General features: G+C 43.8%; 1 protein-coding gene across 1 annotated transcript in view; it reads left to right on the forward strand.

Moving 5' to 3' along the window:
- The window catches only part of LOC310784852 (uncharacterized protein), a gene marked incomplete at both ends in the record, with an annotated part of 47,528 nt that overhangs the window by 24,689 nt on the left and 3,889 nt on the right, over positions 1-18,950 (forward strand). The window contains 5 exons of the mRNA XM_083645889.1: positions 3,900-3,935; positions 6,268-6,373; positions 11,926-12,144; positions 13,502-13,642; positions 17,587-17,742. Of these exons, the coding sequence (XP_083502015.1) occupies positions 3,900-3,935; positions 6,268-6,373; positions 11,926-12,144; positions 13,502-13,642; positions 17,587-17,742 (658 nt within the window). The remainder of the gene's footprint in view (positions 1-3,899; positions 3,936-6,267; positions 6,374-11,925; positions 12,145-13,501; positions 13,643-17,586; positions 17,743-18,950) is intronic.

Consider the following 18,950-nt stretch of genomic DNA (forward strand, 5'->3'; position numbering starts at 1 on the left):
CCACAGGAGAATGTTTTTCCACACCACTGAGACGAGAGGGCCTGAGGGGGAAAAAGACGACAATTTAAAATAGCAACGCTTCCTTTTGACAGAAGAGCATTTCAAGATGACATGAAACGGCTCTCAGAGAGGCTCTGTGATGTATCAGACTGGAAACAAACATTGCCTTCACTGAAACAGTGCAGAGAGGCGGATGATTTGATTGGACTGTTCTGGGGACCAGAGTTGATGTTTGCCAATCCTGCCGCTTGTATGGCGTATTCTGCCCCCAAATGGAGTGGGATTCAACGTGTTCTGCCCCTACTGCCGCGAGTAGGATTGCATAGAACCGGGCAGCTGGCTCCCTCCATGCGGACTACTGTTTCCAGGCCGAGGCAAGAGTGATGCCTGCCAGCTTCGAGGGTCAACTAGCTGCGGTAAAGAGCCGTGGTAAATAACGATATTCCTGGAATGCGAGTTTGGCGAGCGAGTTACATGTCCCTTGGATTCCAACCCCCCCCCCCCCCGATTTCTTATCCCATTTTTATCCCCCATTAGTGCTAATTTAATTTATTTATCCTGGTTGCTGCTCCATGCACCCTCTGCCGATCTGGGGAGAGCTGAAACTGGCTCCATGCTTCCTCCGAGACATGGGCAGTTAGCCAGCCGCTTCTTTTCACCTGACAGGGAAAGCTTCACCGGTAGGACATAGCACGTGGGAGGTTCACGCTATTCCAACCAGTTCCCCTCCCTCCGAACAGGCGCCCCTAACGACCAGAGGACATTACCGTTAGTTTTATTTAGTATGTTACATACTTATTGGCTAGAAAAGTCTACACATGTAGGCACTAGACAGCCATCTTGCCTGCTCAGAATTTTCTTCTCGCAATGAAGATTGAGTGACAGCGCTCATGTTGTGATATGATTGGTTGAAATGGGGTAGAATTTGTATAGTATTGAATGACGTCAGCATACTGTAGATTACAGTTATGAATGCAATCCTGAAAAATGAACTTTTGATGTGGGAAAAAATTGAAAAACGAAAGAAATTTTAATTTTGTGATTTTATTTGTGCATACATTATTAATTAGGTGCACTGAATACCCAGGGATGTGATCTGAAATGGAAAGAAAGTTATGTTTCATTTCAGCTCGACTTTAAACTCCTCTGGAGTGTGTATGTGTGTGTGCGCGTGTCCGTATGTGTGTGTGTGTGTGTGGGTGTGTGTCCGTAGGTGTGTGTGCGTGCGCGTGCGTGCAGATAATGCGCCAAATTTATAGTGTCCATGTTTGGCCGCCCATCAGATCTGCTGTTGCCCCCGGCAACAGGGTCAGTGCTGAGCGGTATTGGTTACCTAACATTCTGGGCGGTGTAGATGGACCGAGAGATGACGGGGGCTGCCTCTACTATTAGCACACACACACGCGCGTGCGCTCACACACACACACATACACGCGCACATGCACGCACATGCACACACACACACACACACACACACATACACGCGCACACACGCGCGCGCGTGCACACACACACACATGCACACACATGTACGGACACCCACACACGCACAACCTGCTAAAACAGCATCAATATTCACAGATGACAGAATCATTTTTCATTCATTCAGATGTGGCTTCACATCTCTGTCTGTTTCTACTCTTGCTATGGACTGAAATGTATCTCCTGTTGTCTGTCTCAGATCCTCTGAGTTTGTCACAGCACAGAACAGAAGCATGTGTTTATTAACCACCCAGCCAAATCAGCCAAATTCTCTGCTTTGAAACTCGGGGAAGGGGGGGGGGGGCCTGAAGTGCCCCCAGAATCTCCATTTATTTGGATGCTACAGCTTGTTTTTCCATGCGTCTTTTTTATGCCTGTTAGCATTAGACAGCGGGTAATTCAACCTTATGGTACGTCAATCTGAGCTTTTGATACAGTGTGTCAGCTAAACATATTACTTCATGTAGTCTGTCTGATGCTGTAACATGTTTGTTTACATTGATGAAAGCCATTTCTCAGTTTCCGCATACAAGTCAAGCTATTAAACAATGTACATTCATTTGTTTCATTAAATACATGACTTTTAAAGAGCTTTGTAATGCCATTTTTGATTAAATTTACTGTAAGAGCAAATCTGCAATTAAAATAACGTTAAAATAAAAACGGCTGCAGATCAATTCTACATGACAATGGACCATGGGAACCTCAACATTTGTAAGACCTCTAAGACTTAAAGGGACAGTTCACCCCAAATTCAAAAATACATATTTTTCCTCTTACATGTAGTGCTATTTATCCATCTGGATAACAGCAATGTCGCTTACCATGAATCTAGTTAGTAGTTCCTAGTACAGTAGATGAAACTGCTCACAACATGATCTCTGGATTATCTTGAGCAGGGAGCAACTTTCTACCTAAGCAACTTTGATGAGAGAGGGCCACACACAAAAAAATCCTCACTACCAGAAGGCCAGATTGTGACCGTGCACCAGTAGGCCTACTGTAACCCCATCACTCCCAATTATCCAATTAGAGCTACTCATTTGATGAAAAGAACAAAACAATTATATACTGGTCATCAAAGTTGATTATACTAACATTTATATTTTTCATATTCAAATACATTAGTAATGCTTCCATTCATTTAATGAACTTAAAAGGGGTGTAAGAGTTCACACTCTATTTCATTGCAACTGAGTATCAAAAATCATCATTCAATAATGGTAAAAAAGTTAACAGTATAAGTGCAACAACGAATATTCATTTCTACCCTGCCCTTCAATATGTTTCAAATAAGCATGCATTTATGCCTCACTTATTTGTAAAGAGAGACTCTTTAGAACTCATTCTCATTCAGATATCTTGAGGTGAGAAGTGAAGGGAGCCCTTTGAACATGGCAGGTATTTCTCTCATGAAGATTTTGCCTAAATTTGGAGAATTATTTAGCCCAACTTCCCGAAAATGAAAATAAATGAAAGGATAAGATAAATCTGCTCAGGAGGCACTAATGACAACTCTTTCACTCGCTTTCTTATGTTCTACTGTTATATTTGTCAAAGGGTGGCTTATTATTCATTCATTGCATCATAATGCTATCGTTTTCTTTCGCTGCTTCCTAAGCAAAATGTTGTAGTCTGGTAAAGGGGTAATTGGATTCAGTAATCAGGGAAAAGGGGGTACTAAAGCCAAAAAAGTTTGAGAAGCACTGATCTGATCTGATCTAATCTGATGTGATCTGATCTCATCTAATACATTTTGAGACTTTATCAAAGACCTTCAGATACCCTGATAACGTTCAAAACTAACATGAAGGGAAATCCGCGCCTCAGCCGACGAACGTTGCAGACTGGTGCCTCTCAGACCAGGGACAAAATGATTCAAAATGAGAGATGAGATCTGGAGCAAACAGTCAATTTTAGCAAATTTACTTCCCAGCCAATGAAAAGTTACCACATACAGACATACATCCAGTGCAGGGACAGGTGCAAAGCACCAGTCAGATTAAAAGGTAAATACAATAGCTGATACAATGAGAGAATCAACCAACAATACATAGACATTTTTCATTGGCTGGGAAGTGATGATGCAGTAACCATGCCCTGCCTATGAGAAGTCCTGATTTACCTGCAGGGGAAGTATTTATACCTGTCATCCTTCCCATGTCTCTGTTTGACTCTGAGGAAGACACGTTTAGTGTCGAAACGTCAGTCATTATTTGTTGCACCTATTAAATTAGCTAAAATTGACTGTTTGCTCCAGATCTCATCTCTCATTTTGAAACATTCAAAACTAATTCAGGATTGGGGCTTCAAGCAGATTTCACTGCCTCGAATCTCTCCTTTCCCATCTTTTAAATTGCTCTCTCTCTCCTCTCTTCCCTCTTCTTCACCTTCATCCACCCACCCCCCTCCCTCAGCATGGCCATGCCGAGTTTTCCTGGGAAGGAATCAATGTAAGTCTCTTCGTTTAATCTCTTCCTTTTTCTCCTCATACCTGAGTTTGGGCTCTGAGCAGATCAAGTCGACACGCATCCCCCCCCTCCCCTCCCTGCCTCTCTCTGTTTGTCTGTTATATCTCGCTCCCACCATCCCTCTCTTCCCCCCACCCCCATCTCTCTCTCTCTCTGTTGTCTCTCTCCACCTGTATCTCTGCCCTCTCCTAATCTACTCGGCTGTACTGCAAGCTTCATACTGTACAAACAGATAACAGGCTGTAATAAGCTTATCTTATCCACAGCTGAAGCCATCGAACAAGTCCCACCTTTTCCTGAAAAGCACACCGCATGAGAAAGTGTGTTTTTCTGCTGAACCCAATTTTGTTTAGGAAAATGTAAATTTTACTTTTGCCTTAAAGCTGCCTGGTGAAGCGAGGAATTGGTGAGACATGGAGTTTTGTGTTGCTACATGAAATGCTTAATGGGTTCTGCTTGATGACGTTTGAGAGAGCCGGCTGCAGTGGATACTACAGTGAAAGAGCAGGATGCAGTGGATATTACAGTGAAAGAGCAATTGCTCAACTGTGCATCACTGATGACATCACAACTGCTCGAGTGAAATCACTGGTTGTGAGCATGCAGTTGGGCAATTGCGCATTTGGCAATTAATAGTCAATTAATTGGTAAATAATCCTAATTAAAATATCCAGATCCGCAGGGGTGCTCTTTACACTTCCTGAAAGGGTCAGCCCGATTGCACCAGTTGCTCGAGTGACATCACTATATATATATATATATATACCGGTATGTATATATATATATATATATATATATATATATATATATATATATATTTAGAACATGGCTCTCTTGAATACTCGATTCTGATTGGTCAATCAACAAGATTCACCGGTCATTATTTCTCGACAACCGACCGCTGCTCTGCCACACCTGGATTAATCAGTTGATAAGAGCCTTTTGTCAGCAGACACTACTAATTAGGCCAACCAGTTGCAGCTGTGGTGTCTTGTGTGCCAATTACGAATGAAACCGCTTTGTCGTTGAAAACGCTATTAAAAAATCTATTTGAATAATTATTTTTTGTCAGATTATTGAATGATTTAGTTGTAGGCCGTGTTCTAAGCGGGATAATGTATAGTGAGCCGGTGATTACTGGGAAATAATGACCTTCAGGTGAATCATTAAGCCCTCCGCTGCGCGTCGGGCTCAATCATTCACCTGTCGGTCATTATTTCCCCCGTAATCACCGCCTCACTATACATTATCCCTTACATATATATATATATATATATACACACATACAGATATATATATATATATATATATATATATATATATATATATATACACATGTCACAATGTCTATGACATCATCAGTGATGTCATCAGTGACATCATTATTGAATTATTGGATGAATAGTCGATGAATCGTCTGTCATTTATCATGTATACAAATAAAAAACATTTGCTGGTTATAGCTTTGCAATTGCTTGCTTTTCTGTGTTTCATAATATCATTCATTCATATCAACACTTTATTTTGCTGCTGGTCATCCCTTTTTCACACAAGACAATTACTGACGGTTGGCTTGGTTCCAGCCTTAAAACTCATTACATAAGGATTTTTCTAAATTGTCTATGGAGAAAATGAATGGGAAACTCACTTCCGGGGCAAAATATGTCACGTGACTGTTGAGCTGTATAGGCGGACTATCCAATTAAAGTCTTACCAAATATTCCAGTATGAATAAATCAATCATGTATCAACTGTTCTATCTCCTATCACTTCTTCTCAATCCATCACAGTAACAGTGGCTAATATTCAGAGGGAGTGTAGCCGACTGTAAATGGGCAATTTGATCAGCAACTACAGCATAATATAAATAATCATAATAATACAAAGTTCTAGTAGTATTCTTTGTTCAATACACCCCACTGTCTACTGGTGATGCATCACCTGCTGACTCTTATATACTTGCAGCAGACGCTGTTGACCATCTAAAGTGCTCTCACATCACAACTGTAACATCCATCCTACCGTTCTCCAGACTGTTCAAATAAGCAACTGTCTGTCCCCTCTGTTATTGTACAATTCCCTTTCTCTCATTTTCTACCATATTGCTCCCTTCACCTTCACCTTTTAACTCGCTTTCTCTCTTTCGTCTCTCTCGCTGTCATTTCTCCTGCCTCTCCTTCCTTCACACATTTTTCTTCTCTCTTCATTTTATACACGTTCTCTCCTTCCTCTTTTGTTTTTCTTTCTATTCTCCGCTCCTCTTACTCTCTCCACCTTCGTCTCCCTCCCTCTTCTCCCTCCCCCGCCTCCTCAGCTGTCCATGGAGGACACTACTTCCATCCTGCCTCGGCTGAAGAGGAACTCTTCCAACTCGTACGGGATCGGTGCCCTGGCTAGCTCCTCTCTGACAGGTGTGTCAGGTGTGTGTCTGTGCTGCTAGATGGTAAAACAGCCCCCATGTTGCCTCCACACGCTCCGCAAAAGCTCCAGGGTCAAGTTGTCGTTGAGCACAGATGGGGATAAACTCCGCTTCACCGCTGGGTAAAAGATACTTCCTGGTTTCTTTTTTTGGTGATGCTCAGAAGGTTATATAGTGCGAGTGGAGTCGTACTGTAGCGTCAATGGCAACATCAGGGGCCGGTAGTGACGCACATACAGTAGTGGGTGACGGCGCGAGGCACATGTGGGCCAATCAGAGGGCATTCCCCGACAATTCACATGAACGCGCATTGCTATGACCAGCGTAGTTAAGACCAGAGTAAGCCGTGTTGGTGCAACAGGCGTAAGTCCATGGTCTTAACTAAGACCGACGTAGGAGTTACGACCAGGCATAGTTAAGACCAGTTGGTGCAACCGGCCCCAGATGTTTTGGTCAAGATGACCGTAAATCAACTTTAACTTTTTAAACTTACGTTGCCTATTGGTTTAGCATTAGAGTTAGCTTCATTTTGGTGATATTTGTATGGCTACTACAAAAGCAATAGAGAAGGAGCCAGCACTCAACGTACGCATTTCAGCGATAGCCTTCGTCAGCGTTGTCAAACTACTACAAAAGCAAACCAACATCAGGTCTGCAGACTCTGGCCTGGTAAGACCATCCTGATGGCAGGACCTCACAATCTCTTTCATCCCGCAGATCATCTGGGCTTCCAACCGCCCACAGCGATTTCCTGAAATTACAATGTAACCCGGGCCAAGCAGGTACTGCGTTGTACAGTACGACATAATCAGGGACTCTGCTGGCAAAAGAGTAATGGCCTCTCCCGAAGCAACAAGCGGTAACGTTAACATTAGTAGAGTAAACACTGCACATTGCAGAAATAGACCCAATAACAATCACTCTAAACAAGAACAATTAGCACCAGCAGAGTTTTTATGATAATAATCAGATTATAATCAGATTATGTCTTCCTCCAGTGAAGCCCCGCCTCTCAGAAAGATTTGTTTCACTAAAACTCCACTTTTACCTGCTTCTTCCAATCGCAGGCCAAACAATCATCAGGCACACTTGGGGGGAAAACAGGAATTATCTTTTCACTTTATAACATGTAACCCCAGCTATACCAACTTGAACAAACAACTTCACCCAGGAGGAGGAGGAGGAGGAGCTTGGAACCAACATGGCCGCCCCTGTGGGTGCCCCCCCCCCCCCACCGCCCCTTTCCCTTTTCACTTCCTACTTCCCCTCTCTCCCATTGATATCAACAGCAGACGTCAATGACAACCACATTTCGCTGAGTCGATCAGATCATCCAATCAGATCTTTGATTTCAAAGAGACTAAAGTAAGTGAGATTACTTACTTTAATCCCCTACCAAAGCATCTCCACAGGCGTGTTGGGTAGTGTATCTGTCATGTGGTGGTGATGACAGGCGTGTTGGCTAGTGTATCTGTCATGTGGTGGTGATGACAGGCGTGTTGGGTAGTGTATCTGTGTCATGTGGTGGTGATGACAGGCGTGTTGGCTAGTGTATCTGTGTCATGTGGTGGTGATGACAGGTGTGTTGGGTAGTGTATCTGTGTCATGTGGTGGTGATGACAGGCGTGTTGGCTAGTGTATCTGTGTCATGTGGTGGTGATGACAGGTGTGTTGGGTAGTGTATCTGTGTCATGTGGTGGTGATGACAGGCGTGTTGGCTAGTGTATCTGTGTCATGTGGTGGTGATGACAGGTGTGTTGGCTAGTGTATCTGTGTCATGTGGTGGTGATGACAGGCGTGTTGGCTAGTGTATCTGTGTCATGTGGTGGTGATGACAGGTGTGTTGGGTAGTGTATCTGTGTCATGTGGTGGTGATGACAGGTGTGTTGGGTAGTGTATCTGTGTCATGTGGTGGTGATGACAGGCGTGTTGGCTAGTGTATCTGTGTCATGTGGTGGTGATGACAGGCGTGTTGGCTAGTGTATCTGTGTCATGTGGTGGTGATGACAGGCGTGTTGGCTAGTGTATCTGTGTCATGTGGTGGTGATGACAGGTGTGTTGGGTAGTGTATCTGTGTCATGTGGTGGTGATGACAGGTGTGTTGGGTAGTGTATCTGTGTCATGTGGTGGTGATGACAGGCGTGTTGGCTAGTGTATCTGTGTCATGTGGTGGTGATGACAGGCGTGTTGGCTAGTGTATCTGTGTCATGTGGTGGTGATGACAGGCGTGTTGGCTAGTGTATCTGTGTCATGTGGTGGTGTGATGGTGGTGCTGATGTGAAGCGGGGCTTCTCGTGTGCAGCTTGGCTGATGTTGTGCTAACGTTACCGTATGTGTTTGTTGCTTGTGCTTTGCAGTGCCTCAAAGTGTGCAGTAGTGTTTTTCTATTGTATCTGATGCGTTCAATCTGCTGGTATCATTATGATATCGTTTTGATACGGTTATTTTCTGAGCCTGTTGCTCTTATGAACAGCCACGGCACCAACACCCTCCCTCCCCATCCACATCCTTTCCATTCCCGGTTCCACTCTGCAGGGAGTGTTTGATTTTCAAATGAGATTGGCCTGTATTGTCCCGGGGGAACAACTGTTTCTATTTATAACTCCGCCTGCAACTCGCCCTCCTGCGACGGAGGAGCAATTTCCCAAGCTCCGTCTCTGTTTAATCCTGCCTGTTTGATTTTGATGTAATGTTTTATCGATGAGCCTCTCTGCAGGCGTTTGACTCAGTGAATAATGTCTCTGGTTTGAATCCTGTATTTGCATCTTAATTGGGCGGAGATTAGCCAGTGATCCCTTTTCAACATTCTGTTCACACCCAAACAGAGGCCCTCCCCCTCTCTCTGTCTCATCACGTGAAGTCCAATCAATCTCATTTACTCTGTTTATCAGGAGATGAGTAATGGCTATAATTATTAATATGGGCTTGCCAGCGTTTTCGCCATCATCCTAAACGTCCTGTTCAATTCAACGAGTTCTGACGAGCAGACGGTCAGCCCTGTCCAATCAGACGGTTGGCTCGTCCCACCTGACCTGACCGCCTGTCCCTGCTCCGACCAATCAAGTCCAATCCCAGAGTTCATTCCCTAATGAAGGCTTTCATTCTAAAATGCTAAATATCAAAATGTTGTATTTAAAAAAGGCTTTTAGTAGTTAGAGAGGCCGGTCTTGTACCTGGAAGGTCACAGGTTTGATTCCCGACAAGCTGTTCTCTCCTTATAAAGCACTGGATGAGAGCATTGCAGGAAATGTAACAAGCACAATTACAAGGGTAACTAAACCCTAAAACACTTTTTTTCAGCTTTAAACCAATGTATGGCTTTTGAGGTGTGTTACTGAAGGATTCTGGGCAAAATCTCCACGTTTGAGACTAAACTATTCTACACACTGTATAATTTTCGGTCAGCGAGAGTGCCCTCTAGGGGTTCAAACCCGCTTTCGCACTTTAGCCTCCAAAATGGCTCATGTTATCTACCGTTACGTCACGAGTCACGACGAATGCCCCCTTTCCCACCCATGTGATCAGAGTCCATGGCAGTAGCTAGCTGATAGCTAACCTTAGTTAGCTGACGTCAGTTACATGGCAGTAAAACACTGAATGACCAGTTTGAGATAACTGTCAACCAGTTTGAGTCACGCTCTTTACATAAAGCCCACCAGCGTTGATATATGTTGGCTAGTTGTTGATATTTATAACGATATTGTTGCTCTAAAATAAAAATGTTATCGATGCAGTGAGACTGTCATGGCGGCATAGCTGTTTCCTGTTTTCCGGTCTGAGCGCAGACAAAGAGTATAGTGAAGACATTATACGATAAGACAACAGTGTCTGCAGTCAATTTGCATTGGAACAAACTAGTGGCTGGACTCTGCTGCCTTTTTTTTAATCAAGCAGCAGCCGTTTAGCCAGAAATGTGGGGGTTTAGTCCCCCTTTAACTTACATTTGACTCAAGCCTGCTGTGCCTCCTCTCCCAGGAACAACTGTGTGGAGAATCCTACAGTGCAAATGATGCATGCAGGCCCAGGGTGGGCATTTATACAATGGCTCCCACTGCCAATTTGGCAGTTGTAAAACAATTATATCAAGCAAGCAACGGATTGTCAAAACGAATTTGGCCATTGATGAAAAACGTGAGTTGGACATAACAAGCCAGCTATGAATCGATCTATCAACTTCCCCCTAGCTATCAACAGCTCCGCTAGGCCAGACTGAGCCAGGACATTTCCTTGGGCAGCTGGGCGAGCAGCAGGGCTTCACTTACCACGGCCGCCGTAACGTTACTCCCCGCCCAGACAATAAGCTCCAGCAGGCAGCGATCCCTCGCAGGCAAGACTGACAACAGCGTTAGCCAATCACCGTGGAGTGTGGAGTGGGCGTGGCTTCGAAGGTCTGGAGCCAGGCTAGGACTTTTATAGCCTGGTAAACCAGCTGGTCACGTGAACTCACATTTCATTTAGTTCTACCATGCCTCAACTCTGGGAGGGCTTTCTGCAGAAGCTGCAAAGCGGACGAGCCAATCAGCGACCCGCCTCGTAGTTGACATCGTAACCAGCCAATCAGGAATGTCGTTAGCAAAACAGTAATGGCCGCCTCCTTGCCTCAAGGAGGAGGATATGTCAACGTTTGACTAGTTTAAACAGCCATACAGTGCAGTTATTGCAGAAATAGACTCAATAACAACAATTAAACAAGTACAGGAGTATGCAACAGCAGAGTTTCTGGGCAGAAAATATGTTTTTTGCCGTTCTCCCGAGTGGATTTGGGTTTGATTGGATCCAACGCTGATTGGCTGAAGAAGTTGTCTGTCAAGGCAAGTACACCCGCCCAACTTCCGCCCACTGCAAAGACTGTTGTGAAGGCTTCAGGCCAGACGGGAATGAAGAACGAAATCAAATGTGAGTTCACGTGAGCGTCTGGTTTACCAGGCTAGGACTTTTACTGAGGGCAATCTAAAATATATTCAAAACATTGCTTTTTAAATCAGGGGTTGTAGATCCCCTCATCAGGTTGAGTATTTTCTGACATGATGCCGGGAGCTAGCATCTGTGTGCTAACAACAAGCTAGCAGGCTAGTAAAAGAGTAGTGTGTGAGAGTCTATGGAGTTTGGGGCATTCAGTTAAATCAGCAAAAATCAAAACACCACCAAAAATGGCTGTTTTTGACGTATCTGACAGGCAGATTGGGACTCGAAATTCATTGTGATTTTCAGACATTCAACTGAAATTTGCAGATCAAAATTCATTCAGACAGATTTATAAACTACTAATGGAATGACTATTTTCTCATTGAACCCATACCCACTCACAACATAAGTGTACTGTATCTGAATGCATCTATATCAGTACATTTATGACCGTAGGCTAGCCGTCATCATTTCACGTATTAAACATTTGTCTGTAACATTGCACACATGACGACATTTTCTCACTTTCTCAAATCGTACTTCTTTCCTGAGCCTCATATGGAGGTGTGGTCAACTGTATCAACCACATTTAGTTTGAACCGCATTTGTGTGTGTGCCCCTGGTCCTCCCCTACCGTGCCTGTTGTAGGTGTGAGTCGCTCCATGAAGGACAAGGTGACCAAGCCCACTGCCATGGCCCAGGGCAAGGTCGCCCACATGATCGAGTGGCAGAGCTGGGGCAAACCATCCGCGGGGCCAGAGGGGATGGCGGGCCGTACCAACCTGCAGAGGGAGAAGGAGAGGAGGCTGGAGAATGACATGTACAGCGACCTCAGCGACGGCGAGAAGGAAGCTCGCTTCGCTGCAGGTAAGGGCATATACCTGGGTAGGGTAGATTTTATACCACAACCATCAGGACATGCCCCACCGGGTGTCATCATGGTTCTTACACAGTTCCACAACCTGGAAAACACCCAATTATTTTGCCATACATTTCTAGACTATCCAGGCCTGTGTAGGAACCTATAATATCAACTTTGTACAATTTGTACTACACTAGTACTGTCTGAAGAAGTGTAAATACTTGTTGTACTACACTAGTACTGTCTGAAGAAGTGTATTAATACTTGTTGTACTACACTAGTACTGTCTGAAGAAGTGTAAATACTTGTTGTACTACACTAGTACTGTCTGAAGAAGTGTAAATACTTGTTGTACTACACTAGTACTGTCTGAAGAAGTGTAAATACTTGTTGTACTACACTAGTACTGTCTGAAGAAGTGTAAATACATGCAGTTGTTAGTCAATTAGTTTGGCCACTTTGCTGCGGTACTGCTGCAGTACTGCCGCAGTGGTAAAAGCAGGCGATTTTCTTATTTAAATGTTTCCTTTGTTCTTTACAAAAGACCCCACCCCTCTGCTGCCACAGCAGCGCCCCCTCTGTGCTGCCACAGCAGTGCAGCAGCACCTTGGAAAGTGGCAGTAAGACAAGCCAAATTAGATGAGTAACGTGTAAGATTAAAAAACAGAGGGTGCGTTCGGAAATAGCACTCCGAGTGCCCAGAGCGCACACTGGACCGTTCGTAAATTGGCAGCACCGTAATGTACCGTACCTCCGCACTCTCATTTCAGTGTAGAGCGTCAGAGTGGATTTACGAACGCACCCAGAGAGAGGGGAGAGGCTAGCTATGTTTTATGGGAATTATCAGCTTGGTTTGAAAGAGTCTTTGACATGTCAGATTGCTCGGCTGGAACTATCTTTAACATAAATAAAGTTAAATAAACTAGTCAATGATAAAATATTCAATTGAATTACATTGTCTTACTGGATAGGTTGTGTAATTACATCACTATTAGGTAATTATCCAACAGTTTAGATCCAGTCGAGTATTTTTATTGGACAGGAACATTCCATGAGTGCCAATATACAGTAACAGCACAGATATTTTACTGCATGTATCACAGCATTTTACAGGTGTTCTAATATAAACAGTTGCAAGTGGAGTCCTGGGAACTGTTTTTGTTGGTGGAGACAAAAACCATAATCTGTTGTCTCAAATCACCATTACTTGATAAATAGCTTTGTTTATAGAACTGTTGTACAAAAGAAAATCACACTCGAGGTCAATATGTAGGTTCAATATGTTCAATAGGTAATATGACTACTACTACTACCTACTACTACATATTCAACTACTACAGCTGCTCTCCCTCCTCTCCTCAGGCATCATGCAGCAGTTTGCCCTCTCGGAGGCGACTCTGTTCGGCTGGAACTCGATGGACGGAGAGAGTATGGAAGCCGGCTCCAACCAGGGCAGCGTAGCCCACCTGAGTGAGGTCAACCAGGAGAGCATCACCAGCAGAGGTATGGACTACAAACATGGCTGCCACATGGCTACCATATTATGAGACTGATTCCATGGCTGTTTATGTGACAGCAGGATACTGTAAAGGTATGAATGGATATCCACGTCATTTGGTGGACAGATCTTGGGACAAGAATAATTGATTTTGGTGGTGACCTGGATGTGGGATTGTCCGCAAATGATTTTTAGCTGCGACCAGCAGCTAAAAAGCAGTAGGTCGCGATGTTTAGTTGGTTAGTTCTCAAATGTTTTTCAGCCAAGTACCCCTTACAAGATAGAAAAGATACCGGGGACCCCCTCATTCTGATTTTGGGCTATACATGTAGCTTAATTGTTTCCACGGTAATGTGCTTAACTTTTAAATTGATAGGTTTGTTAGATTAGAATGTAATCCATGAACCATTTTAGAGTTAAAGCATAACATATTTTCGTTGAACTATGAAACTTTTGGAACAAAAAAAGTTTTATTTTTATTTTCCTGACAACTTTTCACGGACCCCCATTTGAGAACCACTGGGTTAGTTGGTCCACAAAAATGTCCCCTGCCTTTGGCAATGACACTTTTCGCTCTAGGAGGCTGAAATTTGGCATGGAGGTCAAATGTGTGTGTGTGTGTGTGTGTGTGTGTGAAAGTTTTGAACGTATGGATGCATGTGTGTATGTGTTGTGTGTGTGTGTGTGTGTGTGTGTGTGTGTGAAAGTATGTGTTGAACGCATGGATGCATGTGTGTGTGTGTCTGTTTAACGCATGGATGCATGTGTGTGTGTGTGTGTGTGTGTGTGTGTGTGTGTGTGAAAGTATGTGTTGAGCGCATTGATGTGTGTGTGTGTGTGTGAAAGTATGTGTTGAACGCATGGATGTGTGTGTGTGTGTGTGTGTGTGTGTGTGAGAAAGTATGTGTTGAACGCATGGATGCATGTGTGTGTGTGTGTGTGTGTGTGTGTGTGTGTGTGTGTGTGTGTGTGTGTGAAAGTATGTGTTGAACGCATGGATGTGTGTGTGTGTGTGTGTGTGTGTGTGTGAGATATATGTGTTGAACGCATGGATGCATATGTGTGTGTGTGTGTGTGTGTGTGTGTGAAAGTATTTGTTGAACGCATGGATGCGTGTGTGTGTGTGTGTGTGTTGAACGCATGGATGCATGTGTGTGTGTGCTCACAGCTATTGCGAATGTGTGCGTGTTACTTTGAAGCCAATGGAAACAGACTTGAATCCAATCTCCAAACTTTGAACAAAGTGTGAGGTGAAAGATAGACTTGGAATGACTTGTTTGCAGGGTCAATAAATCAACTTAACTTTAAACTTGAAATGACCTGCCTGAACCACAAACACAGCTACAACATAACTCTAGTCACTGTATGCATACTATGAGACTAGAAAATGATCTCCCTGACTTTAGTAGGAAAATGGGAAAAAACAGCCACGTCACGGTTTTCTGCTGACCAAATGTAAAGGACTTTTGGAGGACAGGTCCTCAACTGTTCCACAGCACAGTTTACTTTGTGCCTTTCACTGCTGCTGGCTGCTTACTCAGCACAACTTCCAAATGATGAATCCAGATGACAGCCTGTCATTTTTCAAATAACACAATAACGTTTTGATTTGGGTTTCATAAGACCTAGGGTTGAATAATTTACCCAAAACCTAGAGGACCTAAAGTAAAGTAAAGGACAACTTTCTATTCAAATTAGCAAATGAAACACACTAAAACTGGTGTTCATAGAATTTCACCTCATACCTTCCGAGTTTCCTCTGGCGAAACTGCTGTTTTGGTCCTCCGTGATGATCAGAATTACACTGATCGGCCTCAGCGGGGCGCTATACTGTTTGTTTAATTGTCTGTATGTCACACTCGATATCTCGAACACCACCGATCAGATTTCACAACTTAAGGGAATGATGTGTCTGATTGCTGTGTTCTGCTATCTTCAAAATTGCACTAATTGGTGCGGGGTCGTTTGAGTATCTGTACGTCACGCACAATATGTACACCAAAGAATGGCTCTTCCTCTTCCTCTTTTACTGCCACATGAAATCAAGAAACATTAAGGAACATATTTATTTACATATTGCCCCACTACAACTCTGCAGCATTCATGGGGGACATATTTACTCTTAAAGTTTACCCTCCTCCAGTGTATTTTGTCATTTTTTAAGATATTTCATGTGTTACTGTGTTTTTCCTGCTCTCCTGATTGGCCACAGTGTTCCCCTGTGTATTTTGTTGACAAATAACCTTATTTTGGGGTCAAAGTCCTAAAACGAATGTGTTGGTAAAAACGGGCGATGACGTCAGACAATATGTTGTCTAACGAGTAACGTGTCATAGACAAATACAACATTTACAGTAAATACGTCATCTGCCATTAGCTAGGTGTTAGCTGTTAGCCGCTACGTTAGCTAATTAGTGTTCACCAGGCTCAAAAACGCCGCGATAGTCACTTTTAACCAGTTCAAGTTCTTTCCATAAAGTCCATCAGCTTTGATATCTGTTGGCCGGTTTGTTGACAATGAGCGAGATTTTGGCTTCTAAAATAATGTTCTTCGCGGAGATGACCAGAACAGTATGGCCGCCACTTCCGTTTTATCGCAGAGAAAGAGTATACTGCAGACAAGATGAGAAGCTGCTCTGCTTCTTTTTACAACAGCACACGCCGTCATTATTTTGCAGTGGAACATGAGTGGAACAGTCTTTGGTTCTTATCAATCTAAGCTCTTTGGGACAAATGGTGACGTGCGTTGTTACAGCGCGAGCACATGTAGGTTTTCATAGAACATCAATGTGAAACAGGGGGCTTTAAATTGTCTGGTTTGAGCCTCAGGTGGCAACATGCTAGTTTAGTTTATAGTTGCATACTGTATACAATGACAAACAGAGAGAAGGGAGAGAAAATAGTAATGCATGCAGATCAGTTAAAGAAACCCCCTTTTACCTCACGAGAACAGTCAGATAACCTTATAAATTGAAACAAACATCACAAACGCTAACAATATAGCCGTTACTTTGGGGTCCACCCGCTATGCCGACCACCCGCAATGCCGACCTTAGGTTTAGGCGTGGGGGTGGGAGAGGTTAGGTTTTGGGTTAGGGTCTGGGGGAGGTTAGGTTTAGGCATGGCATGGCATGGGGGGAGGTTAGGTTTGGCGTGGGGGCTGGGAGAGGTTAGGTTTTGGGTTAGGGTCTGGGGGAGGTTTAGGCATGGGGGGAGGTTAGGTTTGGCGTGGGGGCTGGGAGAGGTTAGCTCCACCGACACGCTGCACGCCGCCTCGCTCAGCTGGTTCTGCTTGTGGGCTATCGGCATTGCGACCTGTCGGCACTGCGGCCTGTCGGCACATAGACGCGGCACCGTTACTTTTCCTGTCACCGGCTGCTCAGACAAGAAACGACTGTGAAAAGCTGACTGTGGGGTGTTCCCACATGTACACAGTGTCACACAGTGTTTCTTTTTTAGCTCTCGATCGCTGGTGGTTAATGTAGCTTAGCAGAGCTCTGTCCAAAGCCCGAGGGAGCCTGTAGGTTAACGCAAGGACTTAGCCTGCTCTCACTAACAACACCATATGGGCACTGCTCTCCACCTTATCTAGCATGCAACACGCTAAAACTGAGGCCCGTATGTCTAGTTTTAACCAGTCATGTCTTACCTCAAAACATAATTAGAATTTCACCAAACCAGACCTTGCTGAATGTATTATCTCTTGTTGTTTTCTCTCGTCTTATCTGCCGTGTCCACCAGGCATGTCTTTGTTTTTAGCTTAGCGCTGTTGAACAGATGCTTGCGGGAGGTTCTTGTCATGGTTCCTGTGAGTCTTCTGATGCAGCTTTGCGTTCCCTCTCGTCACTCTTCCTTTTCATCCCTCTCTCTGCTTCCCTGCTCTTTGCCATCTCTCTGTTCCCCGTGTTTCCTCCAATCCTCCACCTCTCTCACCCCTCCATCCGTGCAGACCAGGTGCTCCACCACTCCTCTGCAGATGTCTGGCCTCATACCTACGTCTCGCAGGGCCTGTACTGCCTGTCCTCCTCCGACGCCTGGGAACCAATTACCAGCCAGCCTTCGGGCGTGGCCTCGCCGGCCGCCGGCTCCTACGGCATGGGCGCCGGTGAGGCTTCAATCTACTCTCAACTTACACTGTAAAACATCTTGCAAACTTTGGGACTTGTGGCAAGAATTTGCATAATTATTTTGACATGGTTAAAACAATGGTGCAAATGATGTACCGCTTTAAATTAATTACATGATAGTGTTGCTCCAGGCAAGATTTACATGTAAAAATCCACCCGTCTTAGCAGCCTAAATCAGAAGGTGAGGTTGTCTCATCTCCCCTAAATGAGATACCACAGATTCACCATGTTAGTGTCAGGTATGAGACACAGCAGGTTCAAGATTCAACATTCATTTGAATAGCCATAGCGAGGAATCATATTACAAACGAGGAATTTGACTTAGTGCAGTAGGCTATACATCAATAGTAGAAGAATTATACATTATAAAGTGCAAGGTCAAAGTCCAAAGGGCCACTTTGCTATATATATATATATATATATATATGCAAATGAACAATATTTAACTTCCCTCCATTTTTCCTAGCTTGCATACCTCCCCATTCATTCACAGAACTTCCTGGTACAAATGATGTCATTTGGAGCAGTTTTGCCATGGTGTCACTATTACTGTCATTATCACTCTCATTGTTACCACCACTATCATTATCATTATTACTATCACTATCATTATTGTTCTCTCTACCTTCATTCGCATTACTTTACAGAAGTTCTGTGAATGAACGGGGAGCTCCCGGTACAGGCAAGATGGAGGGATGTTAAACATTGCTCATTTGCATATAATACTGATTTTTGTAAGGATACAAAGTTGGTTGAAAATCAGCAAAGTGGCCAATTAAGAATCAAAACTTAATCATTCAAACGGTAACTTCCTGCTATTCTGGGGCCGCCAACATGCAAAGTTGCCTCGTATTGATAATACATAACTGAACTTCTTTGTAGACAAAGTGATAGAGTGGATCTCCTATGGCTTAAACAGCAAATCTTTATACGTCTGTCATGGTTATGGGAATTATTAGTCTGTCTTAACACATTGACTGCCAGCCGTTTTTTTTTGCTGTAGATAGCTTCTGCCAGGGGGGTTTTTGAGGATTCTAGGCTCATTTTACAAGAGCCGAGGTTTCTCTTCTGTTAGGACTTCGTGAACACCAATCATCTAAAAAGAACTAATAGAATGTGTGCTTTCTCTGTCTAAAAGAGTTAGTTTGTAGAGTTAGTAGTTATGTAAGCATTAGCAGTTGAATAC

The sequence above is a fragment of the Poromitra crassiceps genome (genome assembly GCF_964638095.1).
Source record: "Poromitra crassiceps genome assembly, chromosome: 11".
NCBI lineage: Eukaryota > Metazoa > Chordata > Actinopteri > Beryciformes > Melamphaidae > Poromitra > Poromitra crassiceps.